At 45.0% G+C, this 17655-nt stretch overlaps 3 protein-coding genes across 50 annotated transcripts in view; 1 reads left to right on the top strand and 2 right to left on the bottom strand.

Annotated features, from left to right (window-relative positions):
• The window catches only part of OBSCN (obscurin, cytoskeletal calmodulin and titin-interacting RhoGEF), a 281685-nt gene extending 278564 nt beyond the window's left edge, over positions 1–3121 (top strand). For all 48 annotated transcript variants that reach the window (XM_083466412.1, XM_083466407.1, XM_083466411.1 and 45 more), the window contains one exon: positions 15–3121. In XM_083466412.1, coding sequence (XP_083322538.1) covers positions 15–189 — 175 coding nt within the window. In that variant the 3' untranslated portion in view covers positions 190–3121. The remainder of the gene's footprint in view (positions 1–14) is intronic.
• Positions 3122–3213: 92 nt separating this feature from the next.
• Positions 3214–6742, bottom strand: LOC310689392 (5-beta-cholestane-3-alpha,7-alpha-diol 12-alpha-hydroxylase-like). Its single transcript, XM_083467055.1, has one exon. The coding sequence runs from the start codon at positions 6692–6694 to the stop codon at positions 5162–5164; it is 1533 nt and encodes a 510-aa protein (XP_083323181.1). The 5' UTR covers positions 6695–6742; the 3' UTR covers positions 3214–5161.
• A 7448-nt stretch (positions 6743–14190) lies between these two features.
• On the bottom strand, positions 14191–16423 carry LOC310689176 (7-alpha-hydroxycholest-4-en-3-one 12-alpha-hydroxylase-like). Its single transcript, XM_083466398.1, has one exon. It carries the CDS (start codon positions 16188–16190, stop codon positions 14664–14666), a length of 1527 nt encoding a protein of 508 aa, XP_083322524.1. The 5' UTR covers positions 16191–16423; the 3' UTR covers positions 14191–14663.
• Positions 16424–17655: the final 1232 nt, after the last annotated feature.

Genomic DNA, 17655 nt, shown 5'->3' on the forward strand with positions numbered 1-17655 from the left:
TTTCCTCTTCTTAGGAGGCGGCCAACAGCGTCTGAATGCCTTCAATCTCCATGGCTGCAGGAAACAGGTTTGGATGAGAGGCAACAAGCAACAGTTACTTTCTCCACCACTAAACTGAGGAACTTTCTAGCTGAGCGGGAAAGAAAAAGGGCTCTACTCTGTTCCAAGTATGGCGTGATGACTGTGTAGTGAAACACTTTCAGAGAGAATCACTCTCAGACTTCCATCTCCACATGATCCTACTCACACCTAGGAATGTTTTATTATAATTTCTGGCTTCTGGACTGAAAAGGAATGGTCACAAGTAGGTGTGAGTCAAAGGATTGCTGTTCACCTGCATATTTATGTATCCACAGTAATCATAATCTGTATTTTCATGAATGGATACCAAGTCGCGGGTCATGCATATCTCTCATTTATCCTGCAATATTGTTTATCTGAAGATGTCATTATGGAGTGGAGCAATTGTGGTGTACTTAAGGTGGGAGGCAATAATAATGGGTTAGATGAAACATTACGGGAAATTTCCTGTCTCTCCAGAACAGTTCAGTGTTGGAATCTATGACTAACTTCTGGAATCTCCTTCTTTGGTGATTGTGTACTTTTCAGTTTTGGATGCCCCAATCTGAAAATGTAAGAAAGGCCTTGAAAAATGTTTTCCAAGGTAACTCGTGGGTTCCTAGGAACACAATTTTATAAACTCTCTGAGCTAAGCAGAACACTGGTGCTCAGCAGCTAAAGAAGAAGAAGAGAATGTCGCAAAACATACAATTGATTTGTCAACAGGAGTCTGTAAAATACAAGCAAGCTGTGATCCTTCGATGCAACCAAGAACCTCCTTTGGGGCTTGGAGTAATGTTGGCCAGAATGACTGTCTAGCTAAGAAACTTGTTTTGACAGTTCAGGAAATGGATTTCTTGTTGAATATTATTATAATCTAAGCTGTAATCAAATCCCCCTCCCATTTTGCTGTGGAAGCCTGACTTGATACTGTGCTGCTTCAAACGTCATTCAAAACCTGTTGTTTTCAACTGATTGGGTTGTCAGTCTTTATGACCTTTATAGTACTTTGTATAGCTCTCTAGGTGGCGCTGTGGGTTAAACCACAGAAGCCTAGGGCTTGCCGATCAGAAGGTCGGTGGTTCGAATCCCCACGACGGGGTGAGCTCCCGTTGCTCGGTCCCTGCTCCTGCCAACCTAGCAGTTCGAAAGCACGTCAAAAGTGCAAGTAGATAAATAGGTACCGCTCTGGCGGGAAGATAAATGGCGTTTCCATGCGCTGCTCTGGTTTTCCAGAAGCGGCTTCGTCATGCTGGCCACATGACCCGGAAGCTATACACCAGCTCCCTCAGCCAATAAAGCGAGATGAGCGCCGCAATCCCGGAGTCGGCCATGACTGGACCTAATAGTCAGGGGTCCCTTTACCTTTACCTATAGCTCTCTGTTACAAGCTATCTGTGCTCTATTTCAGAGAAACACTCTTTCAGTAAAGCAGAGCTTTCCAAACATTTCATGTTGTTGACACTTTTCAGACAAGCATAATTTTACAACACAGTTTTACTAGCAAACTAGAGGTTAAACTAACCCCTTTCCAGCCCTGGGGGGGGGGTGCTGGAAGTCTTCATGCGACACACCTGCACACTGCAGCTGACGTACTAACATGTTGCAACACACAGTTTGGAAAGCTCTGCAGTAAAGGAACCATTATCTTGTTCTCTGTAGTTAATTAACTTCAGATTTGGTGATGGTGTAGTTAGTCCCTGAATGATAACCTAGCAGAACAAATATGGTGGTCGTGACCAGATATGTGAGAGAAATGTGCTAGCCTGCAGGAATAATGGAACCTATCACTGAAACACAGGAGTTAATCTGCTGTGGGTGCAATATAATAAGATATGTTAATGCAGATCACCTTGTACTTTTCTAGGGATGCCCAGCAGGTCCGCAGAAGTAATTCTAGCACTCTATCGGCTATGAATCATGGCTTGATGATCCCATTAATTATAAGCAGCTGGAGAGTCAAAGATATCATTTTCGCATGCAAAGAGTTTTGTCCATATATGAGAATATTTCATAGTCTTATCTGCGAGTGTATTTGAGGTCTTTTAGCGTAGCACAAGTAGTGGGCTGCATGCAGCCTAGCAGTCCAGGATGACTTCCAAGCAAAGACACAAGTTTCTGTTATCTGGCTAAGTTATTCCTTGTTTGGCACAATTGTAATCTCAGTTGCCATCAATATATTCCCTCTTTTGCTGTGCTAGCTAGACTTGATGTGGTATTTCTTCTGGAACAACCAAATTTATGCACTGCCTTGGAAACCTGTTGTTTTCAGCCCATTTGACTGGCAATCTATATGCCTTATATTGTTGACATTTTTGAATATGCCACTGGAACAAAGAAGCTGAATTATTTCTGACCTTTTGATTCCGCACGCACATTCAAGAAGCCAAACCTAACTGTCCAGGGCTCCTTTACCTTTCCCAAGGCTGTAAAAATGCGACTGGTTGTGAACCAGACTGAATCTTAAACAGTTGTGAGCTGTTAAGTACTAGCAGAAATCCATCGACTCGGGTGAAAGAACTAGGCCTTAAGATAACAAACTAAGAACTTTTCTTGAGCAAGTCACTTTGCCTTAATTTCTTTAGAGGAACTTGAATCAAGCCAGCAAGAACAGACCACTGAGCTTTAAATTCTGAAGTGTTAGTGCAGAGAGTCTGAATGCTGAGAATTCACGAAGAAAATTATTTCTGCTGTCAGAAGTTTTCTTCTGTAAAATAACCTACATGCAAGGTGAGCTGACTTAAGAGTTCACAGGGAGGAAAGGTCTTGGCTTGCGAGCGGGATCATTTTTTGAAGTTGTCATGGCTTTAATCGGTTTGAAGTTTTAGTTGATCTGGGGAGGTAAACATCATTTGAGGAGGAAGGTATTTTAATGTAGAGTTTGTATTTTAACTCTACTAGCAACATCTGGACTAACAGCATATTTTCTTATGTATATGATGTGAATGAAGTGACTTACCTTTTTTTCCTATTTGCATGTATTTTGAGCACAACTAAAGATATTTATGAATATTGAGCTGCTTTGTTAAATAAATTATTTTAATAAAGATTTTATGCCAGAGTTGTTGGTGCTGACTATGTTATGATAGACTGAAAGGGTTGCTAAGGATGAAAATTAATGCACACAGTTGAAATAACCAGTTAGCAAAACACTTTTCATGACACAGCTCCTTTTATTACATGTCTAAGCAACCTGCCCAACACAGTTGCTTTAACTTTATCTTTATTGTTTCCTCATATTCCATTCATTTCCCGTAAGTATTTCTTTTCAATTTTAAAGGTTTTACATTCGTGTAGAAACAAAGGTACAGACAAACAAAATAACAACAATCAAAATTACAAAACATAGGAGCAGCACAGAGGTGGTATTTTCCATACAAGTTGAGAGCAGATGATGTGGGGGAAATAAAAGCAGTTAAAAGCATGCATTCTTAATTACGCTTAAGCCTTTACACCTAAGAGTACTCATGAAGTCAATAGATATTCAAGGTACTCAGGATATTGGAGCCAGAATCAAAGCTTGCCCCAAGGACATTCTCTTGCACAACAATAAATAAAAGAGATAAAGTTGGCTGCAGATGCAAAGATGAATGTTGACACATACCTGGAACTCTTGCACCTTGCAAATAATGAGGCAAAGTCCTGTACATGTTATGAAAGGTACCTAGTGTACAAAATAGCTTTTGCCCTTATTTGGTGCAGGCCCATTCCGCTTGCTAATGACAACTGCAGAGTGAATCTACTGGGAAATGAGTTGCTTGGGATGACAGCAGTTCCCTCTATATTCCTATCTTAGGTCTCATCCAGACTTTCTTTTGTGCCGCGTTTCTAGGCTCAGTCCTGCACTCTAAAGCATCGTGTCTGAGCATTTCTCTCTCTCTTTCTCTCTCTCTCCCCCCCCCATGCTTTCCCCACAAAAACCTGTTCTTTGCTGCTGAACTGGAGCAAAGGGCAATTCAATTCAGTCCAAGCCTTTCTGGGGGGAAAGGCTGACATTGCATAGTACCATTAAATGGGAAGAAGAACAGTTTAGGACCTAAACGTTTGTGTGGCGGGAGGGAGGGAGCAGTAAAGCTTTGTGGGTTTTTTGCTTGTATGCTTGGTCTTTTGAATGAAATCTCCTGTACGTGTGCTTACTAGGCAGGATGTGTGTTGTGTGCTGGGTAGGAAAAAGTGTCCAGGTGAAGCTTTTGAATTCTAAAGTTAGGACATTCCATGGGGTTCATAGTGCACAGAGCAAGGGAGGAACACAGTGCCTAGTCCTACACACACACACACACACACACACACACACACACACAACACACGCCTCTCACTTCAGCTTGGGGTTAGAGACAGAGGGCTTATCCACACTTTGTCTTGTCTTGCTGCTTTCCCTGGGGAAAGCCACTCTTTAGTGCTCAATTGGAGCAAACGGCAATTGGGTTTTCTGCAGATTGATGTTTGTTCTGATTTACAGCCAAGGAGTGGGTTTTCCCTGGGAAATAAGTGGAACAATGGGGAAACAATTCAGACCCGTGCTTTCTAGGCGTGGGACAAATGGAATCGTGTACAAGCCCAAAGACAATGAGATACACCTGGCTTGCCAAAGGCCACCTAGTGAGCTCATAGCTGAGATGAGATTGTAACTGGGGTCCTCAGCTTTCAGCACTAAGGATTAAAAGTCCTTAACCAGAAGAAGGAGTTGCAGGTGAAAGTATCTTAGTGTGAGAATGATCAAGCACCCCACCGCCACCCGATACTACTTTTCTGCTAACCCTTAACTCCACTGCTTTGACAGCAGCAGGCCTGAGCTTGGTGCCTTAGATAGATAAATGTTAGCACAGAATATTAGCTTACATGCTATCAATTCCACCACACTTTAAAAAGTTATAAGGCCCACAGTTTCCACTTCATTCCATAACAATGGGAAAATAAAACTGTAGGATAAAATGACTTGTTAAATGATAATGGGTTCTACCAAACATTCTGTGCAAGCGCTACGTTCTCCCATGAGCTTTTACCCACCTACAGAAACATACATTTGATCTCTTTTTAAACTTATTTTGGCCTGAAGATTCACAGGCACGCGATACCAGGTTGCTTCCTCTGCCTCCTACCTTCAGTGGCGTAGTCGGTACCTGAACTGAAGATCACGTGTGGGCTGCATCACACCAAATCCATAGCGGTTCTTGATAACAGGAGGGATTTCCTCCTCCACGTTAACCAGCTGCATATCAAAGTATGTCAGCATCAGGAAGGCAAAGAGTTTCACCTCATTGGTAGCAAAGTATCGCCCAGGGCACATGGAAGTCCCTGCACCCCATGGCATGGTGAAATATTTCACCTTTTCTCCATTCTTGTAGAATTCCTTTTTCCTGCCGTCTAGGCTGAGGAACCGGTCATATTTGAAAACATGGGGATCTGGGTGGATTTCTGGATCCATATGTGCTGCCACAAAGGGGAAAAGGGCAACTCTGTCTCCTTTGCGCAGAAGGTATTTTCTCCCATCGTTCATCTTGAGTTCTAGATCCACTAACACAGCCCTGATCAGCATAGGGGCTGCTGCCAGTCTCAGAGTCTCTTCCACAGCACTGTCCAAGATGGGGGTCTTGTCTAACATCTCCTTGGTGACATTAAGCACCGGACCCCCTGCCCTCACTTCCTGGCCAGATTCTCCCACCACTCTGTCCACTTCCTTCCTCACCTCATCCATTGCCTTGGGACTTTTCATCAGGTAGGCAAGAAGCCAGAAGGAAGCTGGTCCAGTATTACCTTGAGCCGCCCACAGGAGCAGAAACAGAAATCTGTCCCTCATGTATTCAGGCATCCCAGCCTCAGCCAGTTGCTCTTGCTGGTCAGTTATCCAGCCACTGATGTTACTCCTCTCATATACATCCTTCACAGACATGAGTTTCCAGAATAGTCTCTTCAGAGACTCAGCCTCTTTTCTCTCTCCACGAGAGAGCGTGGAAGAAGCAAAACCTGGAAAGAGTTTATCATACTTACGAAACTCTACAAACACCTCTTCAGAGTGAGTTACGTCACACCTCTCAGCATCTTCTTTGTCCTTCTCACCATTGCTGGTGGTATTTCCAAACAGGGCTAGATAGCCAGCCCTAAAGACCATGTTGTAGCTGAAGTGGAACAACCCATCCTGTTTCCAGGACTTCTCCCCTCCAGCTGAACTCAGGCTATGGCCCATCACTCTGTGCAAGCTGTCCATCATGGCCTGGGTCATCACCACGAGCCCATTGCCCTTGAGGTGCTTCACGCTGGCGGTCTCTATTATCTTATGAGTGCTCATTTCTGGTTGAAAACCAAACACCTGGGCCACAAGTTGTGTTGCATATGCGTTGAAATCCAGCTTGCTTCTTGCTTCTTTCACAATAGCTCCATAGGAGAGGGGGTCCATCACAAAAGTGAAGTAGTATCCCCCAAGCAGTACCGTGAAGATATCCCCATGCTGCTTCTGCATCCTTTGCAAGAAGGCAACGCCGTCCTTTCGGTAGCGCAGTGCATGTCCAAGCCACGGAATGAAGCCTTTATCTAAAGGGGGCTCTTTGGCTCCCCTTTGGCGGAATGCCCCCACCAGATAGAGGCCCCCCAATATGCATGCCAGGACGGCGCATAGGACCATCACCCAGAAAGCCATCTCTCGGAGCTCTGTGAAACAAAAGCACAAGCCAGCTCTTGCAGAAAAAGCAAGTGGTTATAAAAAGTTGCTTCACATACCATTAATCTAGGTGGAGCCAGGAAGCAGAGGAAGCAAAGGTTAACCCTTGCTACGGTTAATTTATTTGCACTAGAACAATATCTGAACTAGAGCTTGTAAGAGACGGAAGTGTTTTTAATTCCAGTTGTGGTTTATGTTTTTTGAATGTAGATTGAAAGTACACAGCTTTTAAATATTTCTTTGTTTTCAATCAATAGAAATGCAGATTTAACTCTGTAAGAGATGGATCTGACTTTGGAACAAAAGGGGAAGCAACAAGGGGAGGAGGGGGAAATGTGGATGACTTTGCAGGATGGAAACAAACATAAGGTAAGAAGTTCACGGCAAAGGGAGATCTGGAAGTGACTGGTGGTGCTGTAAATAAAGGAGGGGGAAGCTAAGTTACCGTATTTTTCGCTCTATAAAACACACTTTTCCCCTCCTGAAAAGAAAGGGGAAATGGGTGTACATCTTACGGAGTGAATGAAGGTGGGAGTCTGCTCAGCTCTCCCTTTAAAGAGCCGCACACATGCTCTGCGCACTCTTTAAAGGGAGCGTGGCTCTTGAGGGAGCCTTCATCCCACTGCCTGGGAGCAGCTGCACTCGGCTATCCCATAAGCCAGAACAGCAAGAGGCTTTCCCAGAAGCCAGATCCCTCTTGCTGTTCTGGCTTCTGGGGTTCAGAATATTTTTTTTCTTGTTTTCCTTCTCCAAAAACTAGGCACCTTATCCACATCACGTGATTGCATACTGATCCCACAAAACATCCTCAGGAGGTCCTTCCCCCACAATGGGAGTCAGAAACCTCCAGACTGTTTGAGATAACTCCACCATCCAACTTCTAGAGTGCCTTTTAGGGCTCCAGAGGTCCTTCCCCAACAATGGGCATCAGTAACTTCCAGGCTGTCTGAGATAACTCCACCATCCAGCTTCTGGAGTGTCAGGGACTGGCAGGATGCTGATGTGTTGGAATGAAGCCACGATAGACGAGAGAGGCAGGTGTAACAGGAGGCGTCTGTCTGGGAGGACCCAGTGAGCCTCTTTTATTGAATATTACAAACATTGCCACAGGTGGGCCTGTGGCTGATTGGTTGATACATACACAAAGAAACTTGTTACTGATTGGTTAACATAAGTACAAGGCGGGGATTACATGTGAGAGGTGGGAATTACATATGGTCATTTATCGCTAATAGATTAAAGGCTGAGAAACGGAGCTGGAACTAGACAGGCATGAAGCCTCCTAATTAAATTATAACTAGAGATTGATATGGCATAAACAATTACTAATGATTGATCATAACATGAAAGAATACAATAATTGAGTTCTGTAGATGTGGTCAGCTAGGCATGAAGAGCAGGTCATGTTGTTTTCCATGAACTAAGGATGACTGAAGAAGGAAGGAATGTCTTGTTGTTTTGAACAGGTTTGCACAGTGTGTGCAGAAGCAGGGAAAAGACTATAAGCAAGACTTCCCAGAATGCAAGAGAAAAGGAGCAAGGCTTCCCCATAATGCAACAGTTATGGGCAGACATAATGCAACAGTTATGGGCAGAAGGAAAACTTCCCTTTACTGATGAGTATGGACCAGGGGGAGGGGGGCTGGAGTCCGACTTGGGAGAGATGAGCAGTGGTTTGTGAGGACCTGTACTAGCCAGGAGGCAAGAATCAGAGGCAGGTAAAGATTCAGAGCTGGAGGAAGAGGCAGGCCAGGCAAGTGAAGGGCCGGGTGCTTCCCCACCCATTCCTGTACCACTGTCTACAAGAACCAGGAGACAACTGAAGCAGGAAGAGCAGGGGCAGCTTCCATGATAGCGTAGCCTCTGGCTACATGCATGCAGCCCATTGGGAGAAGGTGAAGAAACTGGAGGAAGGGGAGGGGTCCCATGTTGCAGACCTGGGAATAGGTGCCTGGATGCCTGATTGGTGGGCAGGGGTCATCAGAGCTGCAGAAGTGACTTTGACAATAAGGACTTAATTCTCAGCTGTGTGCATTCCTTGACTAGGAACAGCCCTTGTAAAACGAGCCTTTTCTGCTGCCCGCACTGAACAGCACATTCCTACCAGCTTTCGGTTGGCTTCAGAGCACGTCTTGTGCCACGTGCTCTCCAGCTTTCATCCAGCTTGTTTCATAGCCTGGAGCTCTTCAGAGAGCCAAGAAGTTGCTCGGACTCAATGGCCTGTTTGATCTCACTGTTCTACAGGGAGACCAAGGTCATCAGCTGTCTCCACTGGAAAGTCCCCCAGAGCACTCAAGAACACATCAGGGTTCATCAATTTCTGAGCGCAGGTAATCTGATTTGGCCCATCACCTTTACAGGGAGAAACTGTATGCTATTTTATAGGATACCAAACAAGTGTCAACCAGTCTCTTGTTTATGTGGGTGCATCATGAGAACTTCAAAGCACAGCAAGACAAAAGGACCGTGGGAAGCTAATATCAATGATGCAATAAAAGGATTAAGAAGAAGAAAAACACTGATCTGAGATAAGATCTTACCCAAGAAAATATAATCTCAGGAAGAAATTAATATTAGCTAGGGTGTGCAACTAACCTAGGAAAACGCTGAAACTAGGGGTAGCGGAGCAATTTAGGTTGGTACAGTGGTTCCGCTACAGTGGTACCTCAGGTTAAGTACTTAATTCGTTCCGGAGGTCCGTATTTAACCTGAAACTGTTCTTAACCTAAAGCACCACTTTAGCTAATGGGGCCTCCTGCTGCTGCCACGCCGTTGGAGCACAATTTCTGTTCTCATCCTGAAGCAAAGTTCTTAACCTGAAGCACTATTTCTGGGTTAGCGGAGTCTGTAACCTGAAGCGTATGTAATCTGAAGGTACCACTGTACTTAGGTTCACCTCCAGTTACGTATACTTTGGGATACGTACGCGGCAAACCCAGAAGTATGTTTCCGGGTTTTGCCCCATGTGCATGTGCAGAAGCACTCTACACACCGTGCGCATGCGCAGACGAGCTGAACCACACCACGCGCATGTGCAGAAGCAGCACCTCCAGTTGCAAATCCCTTGGGATCCGACCGGAGCTCCAGAACGGACCCCGTTCGCAAGTGGAGGTACCACTGTAATTTGTACTGCAAATTGAAATGTGGTTATCCTTCAAGATTCTCTGAATTTTGGACTGCACTTCCCCAACTTAACAAGTTGTAAAAAAAAGGCTAATTACGGGGGGGGGGGCAGGCAAATTTCATGGATAACAAGCAGCAGATATCATTATCACCATTACTATCATCATTACTACAGCAATAACTAAAGCAACTAGAGGTTGAATTTAACTATCTTGTTTATGTGTGTGAGTGCTGAAAATTTCAAGGCGTGACTAATGCAAAAGCAACAACAGTCAGACTAATATCAGGGCTGCAAAATGAGTTAATGATAACCGTGAGAAGTTTTGAGGCATCACCAGCTTCAAGTGGATCCAAAGTCTCTTGCGACACAAAACAACAATCCTTAGAAACACATTATTATGGATTTCTGATTACGGGTTTCTAATCTAATGAAATTCCAAAAGGAGAACCAGTTCTGCAGTTTCTACTCCCTCCCCAAAGCTGGATCAGGGAGATAAGCACCTGTTCCCCTGCTATTGTCTTGATCATTTGTGCAAAATGAATGCTCCCTACAATAAATTGTTAAAATTGTTGAAATATCAGCATTTAAAAGAGGCAGGTTTAACTAAAAGCATCCGTGTATAGTGATGGGACCACATGGCACTTTGAAAAGTACTTAGAAATGGATGATGTGATTATTAAAACACAGCCCGGGTTTCTAAAAAACTAGTCATGCCAGGTGAATCTCATTTCTTTTTTCTTTATTTTAGCTCTTCTTGTGATTCCTGTGGAAATTGTTCAGTTTGGTTGTATATTTTTTAATGTTTTATTTAGTCTTTATGACTACTTTTGCTATGTTGCAGTTACATATTTTTTATGTTATAAGACGCTTTCAGCATGGTTTGAACTGTGGAAAGGTGACATACAAATAAAATTGTGGAAGTATGTATGTATATGAGAGGATGCAGTCATGTGGGGATCGAATAAAGCTGCATAAATAATTCCTCATCAGTAAAGGTAAAGGGACCCCTGACCATTAGGTCCAGTCGTGGCCGACTCTGGGGTTGTGGCGCTCATCTCGCTTTATTGGCCAAGGGAGCCGGCATACAGCTTCTGGGTCATGTGGCCAGCATGACTAAGCCACTTCTGGCAAACCAGAGCAGCGCACGGAAACTCTGTTTACCTTCCTGCCTGGAGTGGTACCTATTTATCTACTTGCACTTTGACGTGCTTTCGAACTGCTAAGTTGGCAGGAGGAGGGACCGAGCAATGGGAGCTCACACCATTGCGGGGATTCGAACTGTCAACCTTTCGATCGGCAAGTCCTAGGCTCTGTGGTTTAACCCACAGCGCCACCCGTGTCCCTCATCAGTAAATGCAGCCAAAACCCATGGGATATGCTGCAATTATCTGAATGTTAGGACCCTACATTCCTGCCACCAGGGGCGAAGGAAGGCGTCGTGACACCTGGGGCGGGCGTCGCTACGTAGGGCGCAAGTGCGGCATTTCTATGTACAGCGCATGCGCCATACGTAGCAACGCCGCACATGAGCTGTATAGCGGTTTGCCACCGGCACCGCTCCAGCGCTGTACGGTGCCACGATCCTCTGCTTGCGGCTGCAGCTGCGAACGGAGGACCCTCCACATGCGGCTGCGGCAGCGCAGTGGCTGCTCATGCCGCCGCGAGCCCCCGCAGGGTGACTTCTTGTCACCTCCGCAGGCATGGAACCTGGGGCACACTGCCCCCCCCCCGTTGTGACACCACTATCTGCCACAAGATGGGGTAGAAGGCTCAATCCATGTACAAAGTGTGGCACAATTCTACTTGGCCCTAACCTGTCCCTATTGCCAAGGGTAGCTGCCAGCCAGGTTGAGAACAGGCCAAAGGTGCAGGAATCCAAAGGGCCCACATCACCCTGGGTTTGACACTACTGCACAGCTGCACTCCCTTGCCTGGTGCCTTCACTATCTATCTCTAGACGCCAGACAAAAACAGTCCTCTATAGCCAGTCCTTTGGGCAGTTGAACAATCTATACCCTTTAAAATGTGTTTGTGGGGAAGAATGGCAGATGAAGGTGATGGACTATATGGAACTGGCGGAAATGACTGGCAGAATCCGAGACCAGGGAGAAGAGTTGGTGGAAGAAGATTGGAAAAAGTTTAAAGACTATCTACAGAAATACTGCAAAATTAATGAATGTTAGAAAAATGTTGGAATGAGGTTATATGTATTTAGTAGAAATGTTATAAGGAATTAAGTATAAATAGTTTAATAGAGTATTAAAGGGAAAAATAAGGTTAGAATGTGTTAAGATGATTATAGGATAGAAAACAGAGGAAGATGGAAAGGAATTGCTGAAACAATTAACAGAAGTGGAATACAAAAAGGGAGGTGTGAGGAGGTCGTGGAAATAAGTGAATGAAAGATAAGATTCTGAAATTGTTTGATGTGTTTGTTTTTGTTCTTATGATATGTATTTTGTGTTTCCATTTTGTTTTTTTATGCCATAAATTGTCCTGTGATCTTTGGATAAAGAGCAGTATATAAATTTAATAAAAAATGATGATGATGATAAATTGTAAGGTAAAAGTAAAGGGACACCTGGCCATTAGGTCCAGTCATGACCAACTCTGGGGTTGCGGCGCTCATCTTGCTTTATTGGCCGAGGGAGCCGGCGTACAGCTTCCGGGTCATGTGTCCAGCATGAGTAAGCCACTTCTGGCGAACCAGAGCAGCACACAGAAATGCTGTTTACCTTCCTGCCGGAGTGGTACCTATTTATCTAATTGCACTTCGATGTGCTTTCGAACTGCTAGGTGGGCAGGAGCAGGGACCGAGCAATGAGAGCTCACCCCATCGCGGAGATTCGAACCGCCGACCTTCTGAACGGCAAGTCCTAGGCTCTGTGGTTTAACCCACAGCGCCACCCACGTCCCTGATGATATCTTGAGGGTGGCTAAACCTATGCCCAGAAAATGTGAAGTCACATCCAAGTGTCATTTTGGTCCACCCCCTTGATTCAAAAGGATCAAACATAAACAGAGACTGGTGCCCGCATTGAGAACCCTCAATGCCATTTGGCAACCATCTCATAAGAAGCATCTGAACACACCGAGAAGAAATGGACAAACCGTTTCCCAATATACCGTATTATTCGCTCTATAAGACGCACTTTTTCCCTCCTAAAAAGTAAGGGGAAATGTGTGTGCATCTTATGGAGCGAATGCAGGCTGCACAGCTCTCCCAGAAGCCAGAACAGCAAGAGGGATTGCTGCTTTCACTGCGCAGCGATCCCTCTTGCTGTTCTGGCTTCTGGGATTTAGATTTTTTTTTTCTTGTTTTCCTCCTCCAAAAACTAGGTGCGTCTTATGGTCTGGTGCGTCTTATAGAGCAAAAGAATATTATTTATTTGTGTGTGTGTGTGTGTGTGTGTGTGTGTATCCCCCACTTTTGCTCAAGGTGGAGGTGGGTTAGACTGAGACACAGTGACTGGTCTAAGGCCACCCTGTGAACTTCTAGGCTATGTGGGTTGTCACTGATAGTGTAGCCTCAGGAGCCAAGAGTGCAGTCCTTAAAATGATGAAATATATCCTGGTAGAATTCAATCCTATACATGTCTACTCAGCATAGAATTGCAGATTATCCTACATGTATAGGACTGCAGAGGAATGCGGGTTGCGCTGTGGCCTAAACCACCGAGCCTAGGGCATCCAGTGAAAACTATATAATGAAGATGTCAAGCATACTTCTTTGTACACCAAAGAAAATCGCCTGTATTGCAAAACAGAACACTCTGTACAACTACAAGCAACACGTCGGCTATTAATATACTAACAATATTTTTATAATACAGTCATACCTCATGTTACGTTTGCTTCATGATACGTTTTTTCAGGTTGCGTCCTGCGACAACCCAGAAGTACCGGAAAGGGTTACTTCTGGGTTTTGTCGCTCGTGCATGCACAGATGCGCAAAATGATGTCACGCGCATGCGCAGAAGTGGCAAATCACAACCTGTGCATGCGCAGACGTCCCACTGCAGGTTGCATTCACAACCAGAGGTACCACTGTACAGTGGTGCCCCGCAAGACGAATGCCTCGCAAGACGGAAAACTCGCTAGACGAAAGAGTTTTCCATTTTGGAGGTGCTTCGCAAAACGACAATGTCTTGCGAGTTCCTGCTAGTTTTTTTTTCCTCCCCCCCTTTTTCTAAGCCGCTAAGCCGCTTATCAGCTGATCCAATAAGCCGATAAGCCGCTAAAAGCCTCTAATAGCACTAATCCGCTAATCCGTCAATGGGCTTGCTTCGCAAGACGAAAAACCGCTAGACGAAGAGAATCACAGAACGGATTCTTTTCGTCTTGTGAGGCACCACTGTACTATACTGTTTTAAAGTTCATACACAGAAAGCATTTTGGCAGGGCATTTTGACAAAAACCTCTTCTTGGGTAACATTTTGCTGCTTTGCTGTGCACCCTATTTCTTGCCCAAACTGACTGGTCCATGGGCCAAAGCTTTCCCACCCCTCTTTTATATATTATTTCACCCAGGAATAAACAGAATTAGGAGCTGCCAGTCATGGCTCTGAAAGCGAAACTGGGATACAGTGGTACCTCTGGTTACGTACTTAATTCATTCCAGAGGTCCATTCTTAACCTCAAACCGTTCTTAACCTGAGGTACCACTTTAGCTAATGGGGCCTCCCACTGCCACTGCGCGATTTCTGTTCTCATCCTGAAGCAAGGTTCTTAACCCGAGGTACTATTTCTGGGTTAGCGGAGTCTGTAACCTGAAGCATCTGAAACCAGAAGCATCTGTAACCAGAGGTACCACTGTATTTCGCTTTACAACCGCAGCCGGTATCTGAACTTGATATCATGAGAAGGATGTGTAGCTCCAAAGCCACAGCGGCTTCCATCTACTGGTGGGATTTCCTCTTCTGCGTTAACCAGTTCCATGTCAAAGCAGGTGAGCATCAGGATCACAAACATCTTCAATTCACTAACAGCAAAGAATCGCCCAGGGCAAATAGACGGCCCTCCGCCAAAGGGCATAGTGTATTTTTTGAGCTTCTTCCCATTCTTATAGAACTCTCTCTTGGTGCCATCTGGGTTCAAGAACCTGTCGTATTTGAATGTGTGAGGATCAGGGTGGATTTCTGGATCCATATGCAGTCCAAGGAAAGGGAAAAGAAGAAGTTGGTCTCCTTTACGAAAAATATATTCCCTCCCATCAGCCATTTTAAGATCTGTATCCTGCATCACACTTCTGAACAGGAATGGACTCACTTTCAAGCGCAGAGTTTCTTCTATTGTACTGTCCAGAAGAGGAGTCTTTATTGTTTCCAGGGAGACATCGATGGTGGGGCTCCCTGGATTCACTTCCTGGCCAGTCTCTCTCAGTACTCGCTCCACTTCTTCCCTCACTGCCCTCATTGCTTCTGGATACTTCAGGAGATGCACAAGAACCCAGAAGGCAGCTGGACCAGTGTTGGCTTGAGAGGCCCAGAGGAGAAGAAACATAAATTGTGTCCTCATCTTTTCAGTCATCCCAATCTCAGCCATTTGCTGATCTTGCTCAACTATCCACTTGCTGATATTATCCTTCCTGCATATCTTTTCTACCGACAGTTTGTCCCAGAAGAAGTTCCTCAGCCTTTCCGTGTCCTTTTTGCCCTGAGGGTCCAGGATCCCGAGGGCCATTTGAGGAAATAAGTGATCAAATTTCTGAAAATTCGCAAAGAAGTCTCCACATTGTGTTAATGTGTTCTCCTTGGCATTTTCCTTGTCTAGCTCAGTTCCAAACAAGGCCAGAAAAGCAGCCTGGAATATTGTTTTGTAGCTAAAGTGCAAAACCCCATCCTGCTGCCAGTGTCTCTTATGCTCACCTGAATCCCAGCTATGAAGCATCACGGTCTTCAATTTCTCCATCATCACCTTATTTAGGACAGCCAGACCCTTACCTCTCAGATATTCCTTGCTTATTTTTTTCAAAATATGGTGGTGAGAGTCAGTTGGTTGAAAAGCAAAAACATTTAAAACTATCATCGATCCAAACTTATCAAAATCCAATTTGTCAGGTGACTCTTTCAGTATTGGTTCGTAGGAATCAGCATCCGCCAGAAAATGTATATAATTGCCGCCAACTAACAGTGTGAAAATGTCCCCATGTTTCTTCCGCATCACTTCCAAAAATTCAGCAGGGTTTTTCTTGAATTTAATCGCATGTCCCAGCCATGGAATGAAGCCTTTGTCCAGAGGAGGTTCCTTGGGTCTCCTCTTGCGAAATGCTCCTACTGTATAGAGCCCACCAAGTAGGATTGCCAAGAGGGAAGCTAAGAAAGCACAAAGCGCAGTCTCCCAGAAATTCATCCCTGGTGCTCTGGAAGAAACACTGTAAAGTTAAATGGAGCAAGAGGCGTACTTATAAAGCAGTCAAACAGATGGCAGATCAGGTTGTGCAACTGTCTAATTCCATTTCTGGGCTGTCAAAGGGAGTTGTGCTTTTGCTCCTACTTCAGCCAGTAATAACATTCCAGTATTCATGTTTCCCTCCTTCCTTATGTCCACTGTTCCCACTGTTTGAAAAACAAAAGCCCTGAGCCACATTAGATATCACTGTGGAAAACTATACAGTGGTACCTCTGGTTGCGAACAGGATCCGTTCCGGAGGCCCGTTCGCAACCTGAAAAGAACACAACCCGCGTCTGCACACACACGGGTCACAATTTGCTGCTTCTGCGCATGCGTGTGATGTCATTTTGCGCATCTGCGCAAGCGCAAGTGGCGAAACGCGGAAGTAACCCTTTCCGGTACTTCCAGGTCACCGCAGGACGCAACCTGAAAATGCACAACCTGAAGCAAACCTAACATGAGGTATGACTGTATGTTATTACATATTCTTGCCCAAATAGAGTAGTCTTGAATGTGGAGCAAGTTCAATGGGTGCTCATGGCAATGCTTCCAAGTTGCGCACCACGCCTGGTGTAATGCCGCAAAAATTCTCCTCCTGAAAAAAGAGGGGGTGTTGGCAATGTTGTTGTTGATCCCTGGAATGTGACATGTTGAAAAAGTGATTCTAGCTTCCAAGCATTCCAAGCCAAAGTGGCACATCACTCATTCCAGGCACATCACTCATAACCCGGCACATCACTCATTCCAAGTGGAAAGATTGCCTCTCAGCCTTCTTATTAATGCAGGGGCCCATTAACCAAGCCACAGTTTATCATTAAGGAGGTCCCAGCAAGTCTTGCAGTTGTTGGGTGCCCAGTAGTGGATGGCCTTTCATAAATAATGGCTGCACCATCACCTGGCCTGTAATACTACCCCTGGTAGTTTGGGCAGTATTGTTAATACCAAATATCTGTGGCTCTCCAGAATTTCAGATGGAATGTCTTCCCAGATCTCCCTTTCACAGGGGTGAAACTAGGCTTTATTTCACCCAAGACAAAGACCCAGTTTGGCAAAAACAAAAGAAACTATGTGCATTTGCATACAAGCTGGGAGCCTCAATGGCGCCCCCTGGAGGCTTCACGGCAGGGGCACTGAGTTATAGGACGTCCCCGTTCCCAAAATTCTTAGATTACAGTTGCAGATAATGACTAAGCCATTTCTCACCTTCTCACCCCTTGCCTTTTCCTGTAAGACCTATTACAGTCGTTAAGAGTCGTCAACAGGCTCATCTCTGCCAATCTCCCATTCCCACCACCCTTCTGAGTAATACCCCTCCCCACCTTCTCACTATATAGAAGGATCTGGCAACTTCTGTTTCAGTGTATCTGAAGAAGTGTGCATGCACACGAAAGCTCATACCAAGAACTAACTTAGTTGGTCTTTA

This window comes from Podarcis liolepis, assembly GCF_965112155.1.
Source record: "Podarcis liolepis genome assembly, chromosome: 12".
NCBI classification, from domain to species: domain Eukaryota; kingdom Metazoa; phylum Chordata; class Lepidosauria; order Squamata; family Lacertidae; genus Podarcis; species Podarcis liolepis.

Coding starts and splice junctions, on each gene's coding strand:
- LOC310689392 (XM_083467055.1), bottom strand. CDS start 6,694: ATGGCTTTCTGGGTGATGGTCCTATGCGCCGTCCTGGCATGCATATTG.
- LOC310689176 (XM_083466398.1), bottom strand. CDS start 16,190: ATGAATTTCTGGGAGACTGCGCTTTGTGCTTTCTTAGCTTCCCTCTTG.